The sequence below is a fragment of the Oryctolagus cuniculus genome, chromosome 1, assembly GCF_964237555.1.
Source record: "Oryctolagus cuniculus chromosome 1, mOryCun1.1, whole genome shotgun sequence".
NCBI lineage: Eukaryota > Metazoa > Chordata > Mammalia > Lagomorpha > Leporidae > Oryctolagus > Oryctolagus cuniculus.
Window position 1 is genome coordinate 169,113,505 of NC_091432.1, and position 17,368 is coordinate 169,130,872.

General features: G+C 40.3%; 2 protein-coding genes across 4 annotated transcripts in view; one reads left to right on the plus strand and one right to left on the minus strand.

The window, feature by feature from the left end:
- The window catches only part of UHRF2 (ubiquitin like with PHD and ring finger domains 2), a 102,869-nt gene that overhangs the window by 14,663 nt on the left and 70,838 nt on the right, over positions 1-17,368 (plus strand). For all 3 annotated transcript variants that reach the window (XM_051858202.2, XM_070051889.1, XM_051858206.2), the window contains one exon: positions 8,723-8,982. In XM_051858202.2, the coding sequence (XP_051714162.1) occupies positions 8,723-8,982 (260 nt within the window). The remainder of the gene's footprint in view (positions 1-8,722; positions 8,983-17,368) is intronic.
- LOC100359149 (high mobility group protein B1) lies at positions 5,322-8,698 on the minus strand. The gene has a single exon (XM_070051896.1). The coding sequence runs from the start codon at positions 6,062-6,064 to the stop codon at positions 5,417-5,419; it is 648 nt and encodes a 215-aa protein (XP_069907997.1). The 5' UTR covers positions 6,065-8,698; the 3' UTR covers positions 5,322-5,416.

Here is a 17,368-nt window from a genome sequence, read left to right on the forward strand (position 1 = left end):
AAGCTGCATTTAACCTTTCTTGTTACTTGAAGTGCCTAAAAGAGATTTATTTGCATTTTTGGATGAAATTCAGTAATTATAAATAATTGAAATTTTTATTAGTGATGCTATTTTTTTGCATAGACGTGTTTGTTTCTGGATAGTTGATTCTTTCTATGAATATTTGAATATCTAGTATATATTTGTGTTGTGGATAGAGAGATAAGCAAGTGATATTGTCCCTGCTTTTATGGAACTTACTAGGTAGTAACTTCTTAGCTGAACTGAAAATTACTTAGAAGCTGCTACTTTTGAATTGATCTGTTTTAAATTTGCTTTAAATTTCATTTCTTATACTGTAAGTCTGAGTAGTTAAATCAAAATTTCACTAAATTGCTTTTATTTTTGTGTGTGTTTATTTAATACTTAACCTTAGAGGCATAGAGACAGAAAGAAATAAACAGAGACCTTCCATTTCTTGTTCACTCCTTAAATGCTTGCAATGGCTTGAGGATGGCCAGGGCTGGGTCAGGCTGAAGCGAGGAGCTGAGAACTCAATCCAAGCCTCTCACATGAGTGGCAGGAACCTAATTACTTGAGCCATTGCCCCCTGCTTCCCAAAGTCTACATTGGGAGTAGAGCCAGAATTCAAACCCAGGTACTGTGGTGTGAACATGATATTGTAACTTTAAGACCACACACCTGCTCCTGAGAATGATTATTGCCTTTATCTTGAATTCTTGCATATATCACTTTTATTTTGTGAAGATTTTCTTTTGATAATTGTAGTGCTTTCTATAATTAAAATTGATATTTAGATGAGTGAAGTAAAAGTTTTGGATTTTTCATTCCTTTTGCATAAAATATTGTTGGACTTCATAAGCAAGGTGAAAGGTGAATTTTTTTTTTTGACAGGCAGAGTTAGACAGAGACAGAGAGAAAGGTCTTCCTTTTCCTTTGGTTCACCCTCCAAATGGCCGCTACGGCCGGCACGCTGCGGTTGGTGCACCGATCCGAAGCCAGAAGCCAGGTACTTCCTCCTGGTCTCCCATGTGGGTACAGGGCCCAAGCACTTGGGCCATCCTCAGCTGAGAGCTGGACTGGAAGAGGAGCAACCAGGACAGAATCCCCAGCTGGGACTAGAACCCGGGTGCCAGCGCCGCAGGTGCAGGATTAGCCTAGTGACCCTTGACGCTGGCCCAAGCAAGGTGAAAGGTGAATTTTCAAATTTACTCAAAACTGGAATAGGTAGACAATATTAAATAATCAACAAGAAGAGCCCATGAGAGTATTTTGGGCATGGAAAGCCAAGACACTCTGGGCAAAAAAAAAAAAGGACCTAAATGAAAGATCTCCACGTGTGAGATCCAAGTAGAAAGAACGGGCCATCAAAGAAGGAGGTACCTTTCTCTGAAGGGAGGAGAGAACTTCCACTTTGACTATGACCTTGTCTAAATAAGATCGAAGTTGGTGAACTCAAAAGGTTAACATAGCCTTGGCAACTCATGACTAGAGCCTAGGGAGATTACTGACTCCATAAACAAGTGTGTCAAATTGTTAAGTCAACAACAGGAGTCACTGTGTACTTACTCCTCATGTAGGATCTCTGTCCTTAATGTGTTGTTCAGTGTGAATTAATGCTATAACTAGTACTGAAACAGTATCTTACACTTTATGTTCTGTGTGGGTGCAAACTGATGAAATCTTTACTTAATATATACTAAATCGATCTTCTCTATATATAAAGAGAATTGAAAATGAATCTTGATGTGAATGGAATGGGAGAGGGAGTGGAAGATGGGAGGGGTGCGGGTGGGAGGGAAGTTATGGGGGGGAAAAAGCAATTGTAATCCATAAACTGTACTTTGGAAATTTATATTTACTAAATAAAAGTTTAAAAAAAATCAACAAGGTGAAATTTTAATCTGAAGTTATTACCCAATATCATTATTGTTTGGTCCTGTTGGTAACTTTGAACAATATTTGGTCAGTTTTAGAGCTTCTCATATGTTGTTACAAGAGACAAGATAACACTAACACTTTTGAAGGGCCTATTGAAGGTTGTGAAGAGGCTGACTTCATCCATTGTCAATGTACACTAAACATTAATTGAATCACGTTGTTGTAGGTTAAGAACTAGAGTTTGTTTTCTGAAGAAAGGTGGGCCTTGTTTTTCTTCTTTGAGATGCACAGTAGGGTAGACAGACACATAGGAAGAGAGGCAGAGAGAGGAGGAGTGGTAGAAAGAGGGAAAGACACTGGAGAGAGACACACATGGAAGGGGGAGGGGGAGAGGGAGATAGAGTGAGAGAAGGAGACATAGAAGGAAGAGGGGAGGGAGACAAGGAGTGAAGAAGAGAGAGAAGGGGAGGGAGACACAGAGAAGGGGAGAGGAGGGAGCGGAGGGGGAGGGACAGATAAACACCCTCAGTCTTGCCCCATCCCCAATGTACAACCCACGAAGTAGGTGAAGCAGAGAGCAAGAGAGAGACAGAAAGAGAATGTATACTCCCATTTGTTGATTCATTTTCCCAATTCCTACAGTGACTGGGGACTGGGCCAGGGCTGAAACGGGGAACACCATCCAGATCTCCCATGTGGATAGCAGGAACTCAAGTTACTTGAGCAATAACTGTTGCCTTCCAGGTCTGCATTTGTAGAAAGCTGGAGTTACGAGCTGCAGCAGGGAACTGAACCCAAGTACTCCAGTAGGGGATATAAATCTCTAACCCCTAGGCTTAAATGCACTTGCTAGTGTGGACTTTTGATACCTGCACTGATTTTAACTTTGTTTTTTAGAATGTGGAATCTTTGTATGACTCAATAAAGTTGTACTTTTGAAATAGCTTCCATCCCAGCCTAAATGAGTGTTTAACAAGATGGTGATGGTAAGTTTTTAGGGTTTAGCAGAACATGCAATAATGTTGAACATTTTACATTTTCATTGTAAGAAGTGCAGGAGGCCGGCACCGCGGCTCACTTGGCTAATCCTCCACCTGCAGTGCCAGCACCCTGGGTTCTAGTCCCAGTTGGGGTGCCGGATTCTGTCTCGGTTGCTCCTCTTCAAGTCCAGCTCTCTCCTGTGGCCCGGGAGTGCAGTGGAGGATGGCCTGGGTGCTTGGGCCCTGCACCCACATGGGAGACTGGGAGGAAGTACCCGGCTCCTGGCTTCAGATCGGCGCAGCGCACTGGCTGTAATAACGATTTGAGGGGTGAACCAATGGAGGGAAGACCTTTCTCTCTGTCTCTCTCTCACTATCTAACTCTGCCTGTCGGAAAAAAAAAAAGTGCAGGAAAGAAGAAAACTGTCAGTAATTTTAGTAAAAATCATTGATATTTTAGGATATTGTAGTGTGCTTTGTGTCCACATTGCAATACTTCATAGTTTACTTTTTTGATTATGTTTTAGACAAAATAAAAAGTAGAGTTTAATAAAATATTATGAAGTCATTATCTATAAACACTATCCAAATTACAAAATAAAATAGCAGAAGCCCCGGCACTGTGGTGTAGTGGGTAAAGCCAACGCCTGCAGTGCTGGCATCCCATATGGGCGCTGGTTTGAGTCCCAGCTGCTCCACTTCCTATCCAGCTCTCTGCTGTGGCCTGGGAAAGCAGTAGAAGATAGCCCAAGCCCTTGGGCCCTGCACCCATATGGGAGACCTGGAAAGAAGCTCCTGGCTTCGGATCCACGCAGCTCCGGCTGTTGTGGCCAACTAGGGAGTGAACCAGCGGATGGGAGACTAATCTCTCTCTCTGTGCCTCTACTTCTCTCTCTGTGCAACCTTGACTTTCAAGTAAAAATAAATAAATCTTAAAAAAAAAAATAGCAGAAGCTTCAGGAACTTCCTTTGTGACCTCTCCTGTATAACTCCCTTTTCTGTAGTAGTGACCATTACCCGAGCTTCTATGATAATCATTTCTTTACTCTTTATTAATTTTATCTTATTGTTGACCTTTAACCTATTACTCTGTTTATGCAACCCTAATACACTGACTTCTGAATTTTTTGTAAATGAAACAGTATTGTGTTTTTTATTTATAACTTTGTGAAGAAACATGGTATGAATCATGTCCACAGTTGGAGAAACCTATGTTCTAGCAGAGTATGGTAATAAAACTGAGTTTTAATGAGTTTAAACATTGGAAATAATGCTATTTTATGGAGACATGATTTATTTGTATGTACTATATACTTGCTGGGTTGGCACATTCTATGAATTTTTTTTCGAATACACTATAAAATATGAGTCTGGGACAAGTGAAATTAACTTTTTCAAGGTTACACCTGGTAGTAGGTGGAAGGACTTGAACCTAGGTTTTGCCTGCAGACCAAGAAAGTATTTAGAAATATAGGGGACTGGTGCTATGGCGTAGCAGGTAAAGCTGCCTCCTGCAGTGCTGTTCGAGTCCCGGTTGCTCCACTTATGGACTGGGAAAGCTGTAGAAGATGATCCAAGTCCTTGGGCCCCTGTACATGCATGGGAGACCTGGAAGAAGCTCCTGGCTCCTGGCTCCAGATCGGCCCAGTTCTTGCCATTGCAGTCAATTGGGGGAGTGAATCAGCAGATGGAAGACCTCTCTCTCTCTGCCCCTGCCCCTGTCCCTGCCGCTGCCTTTGCGTTTCCTTCTCTGTGTAACTCTTTCAAGTAAATAAATAAATCTTAAAAATGAAATTGTAAAAAATATACCCAGTAAATGGTAAGCCCTCAAATATTTACCATTAATATTGTTTTATCTTAAAATTGTTCTTCCTTGCCTTCCATACTTCAGTTTTTTTTTTTTAAATCAAATAATTGGACATGGAAGAACATTACTAAATATGGCCATATCAGTTCTTATGTCATGCACAAACAACCAACTGGGAATCCATACTCCCCACCACACTTGCCTTGTCTAACGCTGAAACACCAAATCAATCCCCTGCCCTAATCACAGGGGCCTTTCTTGGGAAATGTTACTTTTTTTTTTTTTTTACTAATAAAAAAAATTGTATTTACTTAGAAGCATTCAGAATGTCAACAAAACAGCTGCAACTTTTTTTTTTTTTTGCAATTACAGAGTGGTATTCAGTTAACAGAACAACAATTATTTCGTATAAGCTGCATCAGAGACAACTGAAGATGAAAAAACTACCGTCCCCATATATAACTAATTTGTGCTGTGCACCAACAAGAACCTGCTTTAAATTTCCATGCCAATTTACAACCCCCATACTGTACCAGGCAAAGTTAGTGGCTATTGAAAATACCACCAGGACAGGGCTATCTAAAGACACATTCGGTAGTGTGTTAACTATACAAAAAGACACTGTACAGTTTAAAAACAAATCTTACACAGCCTTACATTTCAATTTTTTTTCTTTAAAAGGAGTGAGTTGTGTACAGGGGGGTTAAATGCTTTATAGACAAGAAAAAAAAACTGCGCTAGAACCAACTTATTCATCATCATCATCTTCTTCTTCATCTTCATCTTCCTCGTCTTCCTCTTCCTCCTCATCCTCTTCGTCTTCTTCATCCTCCTCCTCTTCCTTCTTTTTCTTGCTCTTTTCAGCCTTGACGACTCCCTTTTTCGCTGCATCAGGTTTTCCTTTAGCTCGGTATGCAGCAATATCCTTCTCGTACTTTTCCTTCAGCTTGGCAGCCTTCTTCTTGTAGGGCTGCTTGTCATCTGCAGCAGTGTTATTCCACATCTCTCCCAGTTTCTTTGCAACATCACCAATGGACAGGCCAGGATGCTCTCCTTTGATTTTGGGGCGATACTCAGAACAGAACAAGAAAAAGGCCCAAGGAGGCCTCTTGGGCGCATTGGGATCCTTGAACTTCTTTTTTGTCTCCCCTTTAGGAGGGATATAGGTTTTCATTTCTCTTTCATAACGAGCCTTGTCCGCCTTTGCCATGTCTTCAAATTTTCCCTTCTCTTTAGCAGACATGGTCTTCCACCTTTCTGAGCACTTCTTAGAAAACTCTGAGAAGTTGACGGAAGCATCTGGGTGCTGCTTCTTATGCTCCTCCCGGCAAGTTTGCACAAAGAATGCATATGATGACATTTTGCCTCTCGGCTTCTTAGGATCTCCTTTGCCCATGTTTAGTTATTTTTCCTCAGCGAGGCACAGAGTCGCCCAGTGCCCGTCCGGCTCTCACTTGCCCCGGCGCTGTCTCTATGGAGCTCAATGTACTGCAATGGCTGTGAGAGTGGGAGCCAGACGCAGCCTCCTCACTCTCTCCGCTCTGTAACCGAAATGTTACTTTTTCAATGGCATTCAGGTCTCCATGGTGTGATTCAGTTACCTCTATAAATTAAAATCTTGCAGGTACAACTGAAACATTCACCCTCACAAATTGTTTTCCTCTTTTGTTATGTTGGCTCTGTATGTTGGTCCTTTTCTTTTGACTAATTACTTCAGTTCTTAATTTCTGTTAGATTACTTAGGTTACCATGGCAGTATCCTCTGTTTTTATATTAATTATGCAGGCTTAAGTATTTTTCTTCTGAATTGCTATCAAAACTCCGGCTTTACGTAAGAGATTTAGCTTCTGTGCAGTTCAGTTCATTTAATTTGGCCTCAGGGTGTCTGTGTGATGTGCAAAAACTTTGAAGTTAAGAGCATTTTTCTCCTACTCATTTTGTATACATTATTGTGAGTGGTTCACTGTGTTAATAGTACAGACAGTAAGGCTTGAAGTTCTTGTTACCAGTTATAACTATAGATTTATTCAAAGAATGTCGTACCTTGTGACATTCTGTTGTATATATATTTAAACAGTGGCAGTATCTCAGGTTGATTTAGGTGACTCTTAAGTCTAATTGTGTTGCCGATATTGAGGTATCCAGATATTAGATGTCTGCTGGTTTCATATATTTGATAGGCAAATTTAATATTTTTTTATTGTAAAATTTTGCTAGGGAAGGAGAAAGAGAAAGCAGGAAGTGGGCCAGTGCTGGAGCCAGGAGTCAGGAACTCAATCCATGTCTGCATGTGGGTGGCGGAAACCCAATTATTTGAGCTATTATTGCTGTCTTCCTGGGTCTGTATTGGTGGGAAGCTGGAATCTGGCTGGGAATTGAGCCTGGATACTCCTGTGTGGGACATGATATCTTAACAGCTAGAATGAACACCTGCTGTCAAATTCAGTGTTGCTTTATACCTGTTACTGCCCATTGTAACACTTACATTGTTGTATTTTGTGCAGTTGCCATTTTAATGTCAAGTACATTCTGCTTTCTTTGCTACGAGATTTATGTAGTGCTACATATTAAACCTCCTACATTTTGATTTGCTGTGAAAGAGTAATAACTTCAGTTTATTCTCCCAAGTATCATGAACCTTATCATTGATTTTTTTTGTTGTTTCAACTGGATTGCTTATAGGAGCCTACATGTCTAAGTTGGTCAGTGATTATTATGAAAGAAAAGAGCCTATGTCTGTTTAATACATGAAACTATGCAGTATAAATGTGTTCTATCTCTGATTCATTGTCAGGCATAACCTGGTTGGCCTTTAGGTCCTTTCCTGTTCTGTTCAACTCTTCATTCTTATGTGTTTTTCAAGCTATTCATTGCTACCTTGTTCATAACATAAGCTGTTTTTGGTCAAATGTTGTACCTTTTTTGGTACTGATTTAATACTTTTTTTTTTCTATACTGTGTCTACCTTCTATGTCAGGTTGGTGGTTTGAAACCATTTTATATTTTTAATAACTTCTAGATTTGTCACCTAGCTTTGGAGTTCCTATTTATCTATCTTGTCTACAATATCAAGCTGCTTGGCATAATGGCAAGAACATAAGCTTCACCCCTAGCTATACTATTTGTCAGAATTATTTTAGACCCTTTTAAATGGTCTCTTATACCCTCAAGGAAGAACTAGCTTGATGAGATGATCTTGTGTTTATGTGTTAATTTTTTTTTTCTTTTCAAGGATTAAAAAAATAGTTGGGGAGATCTTGCTTGGTTATTGTACTGAAAGAGCCTTGACATTTTAGACCAGTGTCCTGAGATTTTTTAGGAGAGGATTTTTTTCAGTCTGCTTCCATTTCTTAACTCTTAATTTTCCAATGCACCTATTTTTTAATACTGTATTCTTTTATCAGATTATATGGCTTATAATCTGATCATCCACTAGAATTGATTATATCCATTTTGTATCTTACAGCTTTGTTCTTTGAAGTGGTAAATGAATATTTTTCCTGCTGAGTTACTAACTACAACTGGGACTTAACACCATTTATATAAATGGGCTCCAGGGTTCATTAAGCTCTTCCCTTTGTTGTTATACATAATTCTCCAATTTTCAAGTTGCTTAAAATACTATACTGTTTTCTAGTTGGACTGTGTATATTATTTTTAGGATTACGGAGAAATTTTAGAACAGACAACACAGTCATAATAAAATCCTGGCCTACCTTTAGTGATATTCATTGGGTGACTTGCCAGAATGACTCTTGGTTATATAAAAATTGCGTTTTCTAAAATACAGGGTAGACATGGTAAAGGAGTGAAAAAAATGCCTGTTTCATGGAAGGAAGTTAAGAGGGAAGTTAATTTTTATATTGGCAAATTCCAGTTTTGAGAAAGTACAACCTAAAAAGACTAGGTTGGTGTAATCTCTTTACTCATTTTAAACGTGAATAGCTGCAAATACTGTTTACCATGATAGCACTCAAATAACTTGAGTTGTGTTAAGGTTTTTGAAGCAGTAGGTAAAATTAAGCTTCATTAACTAATTTTAAACTCTTTTTAGGTAAATGAATTGGTGGATGCCAGAGATGTCGGCCTTGGTGCTTGGTTTGAAGCACATATACATAGTGTTACTAGAGCTTCTGATGGACATTCACGTGGCAAAACTCCACTGAAGAATGGCAGTTCTTATAAAAGGACTAATGGAAATGTAAATCATAATTCCAAAGAGAACACAAATAAATTGGACAATGTACCCTCTACGTCTAATTCAGACTCTGTTGCTGCTGATGAAGACGTTATTTATCATATCCAGTATGATGAGTAAGTGCTCATGCTATTGAGGACTTCATTCATGTTTTTATTTATAGAAGCAAAGCCTTCCTTTTCCGGATTAGTCTTTCTGAAGAAGTCATTTAGAGATATTGTTCAAACCATTACATTTTTATTTTGTTTCTGTTTAGTGGTTGTAATCTAATGAATTAAGAGCTTTTTAACTCTCAGTCATCTTTGCCTCTTAAGTGGCTTGTTTGCAGTATCCTAATATGTGCCTTAATTTAGGATGTACAGGTTTCTGTCTTTTCCTCTATTATATTAGATTTTTTGATACATATATTTTTTCAGTGTTTTTAGGAAGTATTTTATAACATGTAGTGCAACAGCTATTAGAAGGAGGTAGAAATACTTTCTGAACAGCTTTCTGAGGATAACTTAGAAACAGCTTACCCATTTAATTAGTGTAATTTAATGTTTTTAACATTCACAAGGTTGTGCATTATCACAAACTATTTTTAGAACATTTTTATCTCCCTAAGAAGAAATCTCATGTTCAATAGCAGTTTCTCCCCAGCTGTCTTCTCCCAATAAAATGTTTACACATGTTTGAATGAAAATGATGTTAAGAACTTGCCTTGAGGGCCTAGATTCTAACACCAAATTATTGCCTTTATTCATTTTTATTTATTTTAATATTTATTTATTTGAAAGGAAGAGTTACAGGGATAGAGACAGAGAGATCTTCAATTCGCTGGTTTGCTCCCCAAATGGCTGCAGTGGTTAGGATTGGGCTGGGCCAGGAGTTTCATCTGTGTCTCCCATGTGCGTGCAGAGACCCAGTCACTTGGGCCATCCTCCACTGCTTCCCCAGGCACATTAGCCGAGAGCTAGATCAGAAGTGGAGCTGCCAGTACTGAAACCAGTGCCCATATGGGATGCTGGTGTCACAGGCTGCGGCTTAACCTTCTGTCTTATAACACTGGCCCCATCCTTTATCCATTTTAAAAATCCTAATGCAAAAGTTCTTGTAAATCTAAATCTAAACAAGCCATCACTTGTTACCAAGTGTAAAAATTTAAAAATCCCAAAATTGCTATTTTTCATTCATAAGATGGTATAAAAGACTTTCATGTCAGTTCAGATTTCCAAGATACTTAGGAAGAGTTCAAAAGTAGTACTTCCTGCTGCCTCCTTTACTTGTTAAGTAAATAAACTTTCCTCTAAGGGGAAAAAAAGTAGATTCTCTCTAAATCTTCACTTTTTTTGGTATTTCTGATGGTTGTGGCTAACCCGCCAACTCTACTTATTGCAAATGAGCCATCACACTGATTTTTACTACAATAGGGGATAACTGAACCAACACTAAGAATGGGTATTAGGGTCTGGTATTGGCCAGGACTGGAAATATTGATCATTCAAGAATAGTATAGAAAGAGGTTGGCAGCTGGTGTTGTGGCACAGTGAGTTAAGCTGTCACCTGCAGCGTGAGAATCCCATATGGGCCAGTTTGAGTCCTGGCTGTTCCATTTCCAATCCAACTCCCTGCTAATGCATCTGGGAAAGCAGCAGAAGATGGCCCACGTGCTTTGGGCTCCTGCACCCACATGGGAGACCAAGAAGAAGCTCCTGGCTTCTGGCTTTGGCCTGGCCCAGCCTTGGACATTACAGCCGTTTGGGGAGTGAACCAGCGGATTTAAGATGTCTCTCTCTCTCTCTCCTCTCTAACTCTGTCTTTCAAATAAATAAAATAAATCTTAAAAGAGCTTAGAGTTGTTGTATTGATTAAAAAGTAGCCACTGGATGTATAAATGCCATGTCAAGGAAGACAAGTTAGTACTATAGTTGAGGGACTTCATATATAAATAATAATATATAATAAATAATATAAATCTATATATAAAATTTTCATCTACTGTCAACAAATAATGTTTAAGTTCTTGACTGAGTTTTATCTCTTGGTAAATGGGAGAAATAGCTAGGAAAACTCTAGGACATGATTCTGGCCAATGAAGGAGTTAATGTTCAACATATTAAGAGAGGCATGCTTATAAAAATTATTTTGGAACATTGTGCACATATAGTACGTACCATTTTTTACATAACTTTAAAAAAGTGTTAATTTCTGGCTGTCAAGCTTTTGCAAAAATGGTACTATAGACCAGAGATTCTTTACTTGTCCATAAAGTGTGAGATTTGGTAATGTCATCTATTAGAATAAGAAATGCTTGCTTTTTTTTTTTTTTTTTTGCATGGTATAATCAGTAGTTTAGCTGCCTACAGGTTTTTGTTGTAGAACGCTGAAAGCATAATCATAAAAAGGCATTTTTGTTAATAGCTCTTGTGGAATTTTGTGTTCCCACATAACTGTTTAGGTCAGAGATTTTCAAGAAGAGATATAGCAAGGGGTTTCTTTTTCATATACATTGGTCATGGTTTATTATGTTTAAGAACTTTCATATAGTGTCTTTTCTATTTAATTGAGTATGCCTCCAAATAAATTTAGGGATTGTAATATCCCAAACACCCAAAACTTCCAACGTGGTACCTGCTCCTCAATGAAAAATTGCTGTTTTAAGAATGTTAGTGCTAGCCGGCGCCGCGGCTCACTAGGCTAATCCTCCGCCTTGCGGCGCCGGCACACCGGGTTCTACTCCCGGTGGGGGCACTGGATTCTGTCCCGGTTGCCCCTCTTCCCGGCGCTGTGGCCAGGGAGTGCAGTGGAGGATGGCCCAAGTGCTTGGGATCCTGCACCCGCGTGGGAGATCAGGAGGAAGCACCTGGCTCCTGGCTTCAGATAGGTGTAGCTCCGGCCATAGTGGCCATTTAGGGGTTGAACCAATGGAAGGAAGACCTTTCTGTTTCTCTCTCACTGTCTACCGCTATCTGTCAAATTAAAAGAAAAAAAAAGAACATTAGTGCTGTGCTGGAAGTTAAGCCCCCTGCTTTGAAAATTCAAGGTAGGGAAGATATTTTTATGTTCCTAAGGGAAAACAGGAGGAATACCAAGGATAAAGAAGCATGAAGTTTGAGACTTCTTGAGAGATCAGAATGGTTAGGGTATAGAAGGTTACAGTGAATAGAAAGAAATGAAACAAAGATAAACATAATTTTCGAGTTAAACGTGACAGATTAAGTTGTATGTTTGTTTCCTCTCCTTCCTACACACTCCTAGAATAAAAGTAAAAAAAAAAAAAGGTTATGTAAATCCCTAAGAAGAAAAGAAAGAAGTCAAAAACACAAGAGAAAACAACGAAATTTAGAAAGGGGAAACACTAACAGATGAATGATACCTGTCTTAGCAGGCCAGAGAAAGCTGAAGCCTAGGAATGCAACAAGCAAGCAAATAAATTTGCAATGGAGAAGCTTGGGAAGGCTCAGCCTGAGATTCACTAGGAAATTTAGAAGTAGGCATATGGAATAGGATTGTGAACAAGGCAGTCTGTTAATTTGTATTGAAGAGCATTTTAACCACACCTAACTTACTAAGAGTTTAAACCAAGAAACCCTGGTATCCAAGAAATAGGACTCAACACATGAAGTAAATGGAAACAGATCCCAGAATGACAGGTGTACAATAGACAGGCCTGGTCCTACAGAGCAAGCTATCCAGATTGGAATAGGACACAGGGCTCCAGATGAGATGTTTTGAAGCCCAAAAGATTATTAGATATCTGAAATGTTTGCACATAGAATTATACAGCTGTTTAGAATGGAGATAAGTTAATGATAGGTACATAGAAAACTAAGCAACCGAAAATAGTTGTTAGGTATTTGAAAGAAAATAAAACTGTGGAAGAAAGGAAACATAGTTAAAAGATAACTGTGGATACTTTCATCAACGTTAAAAAAAATGGTTTTACAAACCATATGGTTTGTGTAATGGGCTTAAGAGAAAGAAAAAGTTTGCCAATGTTAAGATTATGGAGCCAGATGGTCAGACTTTGAACCATGTCCCTGCTTTTTAGTACTATCCAAGTAATTTAACTTGTGTCATCTGCAAAGTGGTGGCAGATAGTGCTTACCTCTCTTAAAAGTTGTTGTGGCTGGTGCTGCGGCTCACTTGGCTAATCTTCCGCCTGTGGCGCTGGCACCCTGGGTTCTAGTCCCAGTTGGGGCACCGGATTCTGTCCTGGTTGCTCCTCTTCCAGTCTAGCTCTCTGCTGTGGCCCAGGAGTGCAGTGGAGGATGGCCCAGGTGCTTGGGCCCTGCACCCCATGGGAGACCAGGAGAAGCACCTGGCTCCTGGCTTCAGATTGGCGCAGGGCACCAGACATAGCAGCCATTTGGGGGGTGAACCAACGGAAGGAAGACCTTTCTCTTTCTCTCTCTCTCTCTCTGTCTAACTGCCTGTAAAAAAAAAAAAAAAAAGAGTTGTTGTGCCTATGTGACCACTAAGAGTAGTGCCTTGTAAGTGTTAGTAAATACAAGGAAGAGGAGGTTGGAAGCTAGTGCACTATATATGAGAAATGAAGGGTAGCAGTAACAAAAAAGAAAAAAAAAGAAGAAGGCTATAAGCATATTTCAAAATATGGGGATAAATAAGGAATAGCTATTTAAAAATATGGGGATAAATAAGACATAGCTAAGAATTGAAAGTGATTACCTCTTGTGGTGGGCTAGGGCAGGAGACTTGCTTCTTTTCTTTTTATTTATTTGACAGGTAGAGTTACAGATAGAGAGAGAGACAGAAAGAAAGGTCTTCTCTCCGTTGGTTCACTCCCCAAATGGCCGCCACGGCCAGAGTTGCGCAGATCGGAAGCCAGGAGCTAGGTGCCTCTTCCTGGTCTCCCATGTGGGTGCAGGGGCCCAAGCACTTAGGCCATCCTCCACTACTATTCCAGGCCACAGCAGAGAGCTGGACTGGAAGAGGAACAACCAGGACTAGAACTGGTGCCCATATGGGATGCTGGTGCCGCAGGCGGAGGATTAACCTAGTGTACCATGGCACTGGCCCTGACTTGCTTCTTTTCATTGTAAGTCCACCTTCTCAATTCTGTACATGTGGAAACAAAAAACTTATAAAAATGGGAAGAGCCTTTTGTGTTTAGCTAATGTTAATTTTAATGTAATTTTACTTCTTTTAAAATATTTATTTTATTTATTTAAAAGAGTTACAGAGAGAGGTAGAGACAGAGAGAGAGGTTTTACATCTGCTGGTTCACTCCCCAGATGGCCACAACGGCTGGGGCTGTGCTGATCCGAAGCCAGGAGCTTCTTCTGGATCTCCCATGCAGGTGCAGGGGCCCAAGGACCCAGGCCATCTTCTACTGCTTTCCCAGGCCATAGCAGAGAGCTGGATCCGAAGAGGAGCAGCCAGGACTAGAGCCGGTGCCCATATGGGATGCCGGTGCTTCAGGCCAGGGCTTTAACCTGCTGCACCATGGTGCCAGCCCATTAGTTTTATTTTTAATTGTAAAGGTTTTTAAACATGTAGGAACTGAAAGCATACATAACAAACTCATCATTTAGCTTCAGCCTTTACCAACTTAGAACCAATTTTGTTTTATTTATAACAGATCCCTGATTATTTAGAAAAACCTCTCAAACCTTATGTAATTTCAGCTGTAAATGGCCTTTCTTCTGGCTTTAGCAGCCATGGTTGGTACATTGCTTGGTTCTGCCTTCAAGAAAGAACTTTACTGATGAGCTGCAAGTAGTTCAGTTAGCTTATGACCTTCAATCATAGCATTTTAAAACCTGTCAGAGTGTTTATACCAAGGTTAATATCTGCTTCTCTCTTTCTCTCTCCTTTTTGTTGTTGTTGTTGTAAGATTCCATTGTTGTCAGCTTGATCCATCTGTAGTAAAATTTGCCACCAACTTGTATTAGTTTTGAGCAACGGTTATATAACACTATCTTATTAAGTGTTATAAACATGGTAATCCTTCATTCTATTATTTCTTTATTTTTAGCTAGAATTTCTTTATACAACTAGTCAACCTATGAAAGGTAGCTTTCGATCCTTCACCCTTTTTTAGTTTTCAGAATTTCCTAGCACCCTCCAAAGATTTACCAGTGAGATTTTGACTTTAAGTAGTATGACCTTACAATGAATTTTTTTTGACAGGCATAGTGGACAGTGAGAGAGACAGAAAGGTCTTCCTTTTCCATTGGTTCACCCCCCAATTGCCGCTACGGCCGGCGCACCACGCTGATCCGAAGCCAGGAGCCAGGTTCTTCTCCTGGTCTCCCATGGGGTGCAGGGCCCAAGGACCTGGGCCATCCTCCACTGAAGTCCTGAGCCACAGCAGAGAGCTGGCAGGAAGAGGAGCGACCGTGACTAGAACCCTGTGTGACTAGAACCCGGTGTGCCGGTGCCGCAGGCGGAGGTTTAGCCTATTGAGCCGCAGCGCCGGCCCTTACAGTGAATTTTAACACTTGCTGAAATCTAGCCCAGTAATTATTTTTGGTGTCCTGATTGGCCTATTTCTAACTTATGGGATTTCTCCCAGGTTGAACATGACACGGTGGTTTTGAGTACTTTCTGTGTCTTGGTATAATAGGATGCTCCAGTCCTGGATTCAACCTTTTTTTGTTTTTTAAAAATCTGGGCTAGAATCCAGCAGTCCTATGCATATTCATAGTAGTAGCCCCAGGACTGGGCCCCGCAGGTAGGCAGAGGGGAGCCTGTGTTCCCGAAGGGGGGAGTGCAGGTGGTGTCCTGGGTCACTCACTCTGGAGTCTTCTGTTGCCTTTCTGGCACTGTAGTGGACAGCAAAGGCTTCAACCTTTTGCTCGAGGAGCCCTAGCTACTTTTCTTTAAGATAGTAGTGGTATTGCTTAGTTGGAGATGTTCATTGGTACTTGTTTTATTGTGTTTCTTGGTCTTTTCATTGGGCAGAAGTAGGAAATACTTACATATACCATGAAGTTTAAATTTAACGGATTATAATTTAGTTTCCTTAATTTTATTTTATTTTTTCCTACCCTGAAAATCATGGTTCCTAAAAGTATTACCTCTGATTTCCTTTATCCTACTCATATGGTAGTTTTCAGTCTAACAGTACTAATATTGCAAACATGATTACTGAAGCTTTTGAAAATTTTTTATTCTTAGGAAATACTTCATTTGGGCGTAGTCAACTTAGTGTGTTTTCGAATCACTTGTTCCTCTCTATAGTTGTCAACAATTTTATGCTCTTATTTTTTTTTTTTGCATTTTTCCCCAGAAACCTTTTATTTAAGGTATAAAAATTAAATGCATTTCATAAATGCAATTTTAAGAACATGGTGATTCTTCCCACTGTACCAGCTTTCCCACTCACTATCCCACCCTTCTTCCTCCCTCTCTTATTCCCTGTCGCTCCCCGTCTTCATGGAGGAACGACACAGGACCCTGCGCTGTTCTTTTGTCTGCTCGGCCCTCCCCGGGTTTGCTGCTGGTTCTTCCCGGGTTGGCTACCATCCCTTCCATCTCTGTGGAAGGGCGGTTCCCCCTGCCACCTTCCCCACTTCCGCGGGGGAGCGGCACACCGCCGGCCGGCTCTCTCAGGGGCTGCACAGGTGTTCCTTCAGATAGATGTTCCCCTTAGATGTTCCTGGTGCATATTGTCTCTCTCCTCCTTTATAGTCCTCTTCCGCCAATCCCAACTCTGCTACCCACACGCCGAATACGCTGCTCTCCTCCAATCAGGAGCAGGTCCCACAGTCTATTGGTTGAACTGGAGGCAGCTGTGTAGAAGCTGTTTCTCCCTTCTCAGCGCCATATTGTGGGAGAGCAGATGCATAGAATAAGTCTTAATTCCAGTAACTTAGTCTAGTCCGAGTTGCTCCCCACATTCCCATTCTTATTCTTTACTAAAATCTACTTTCAATTAACTTTATGCACAGAAGATTAACTATACTAAGAGTTCAATAAATGGTATATTAAAAAAAACCCTGTTCCTTAACAGTTTTTGATTTCTTCTGTGACCTGTTCATTCAGGAGCATGTAGTTCAGTCTCCAGGTGTTTGCATATGTTCTAGAGATTCTTAAGTTGTTGATTTCCAGCTTCATTCCATTGGGGTCAGAGAATATGCATAGTATGATTTCGTTTTTTTTTTTTTTTTTTTAATTTGCTGGGACTTGGCTTTATGTCCTAGCATGTGGTCCATCCTACAAAAAGTTCCATGCATTGGTGAGAAAAATGTGTATTCTGCAGCTATAGGATGGAAAGTTCAATAGCTATCCATTAGGTCCATTTGGTCTATAGTGTTGATTAACTCTGTTTCCTTGCTGATTTTTTTTTAAGATTTATTTATTTATTTGGAAGTCAGAGTTATAGAGAGAAAGAGAAAGAGAGAGAGAGAGGGGGGAGAGAGAGAGGTCTTCCATCTACTGGTTCACTCCGCAATTAGCTGCAACAGCTGAAGCTGTACTGATCCAAAGCCAGGAGCTTCTTCTGGGTCTCCCATATGGGTGTAGGAGCCCCAAGGATTTGGGCCATCTTCTACT

Bases quoted from the DNA above. Each gene is read 5' to 3' on its own strand.
- LOC100359149 (XM_070051896.1), bottom strand. From the start codon at position 6,064: ATGGGCAAAGGAGATCCTAAGAAGCCGAGAGGCAAAATGTCATCATAT.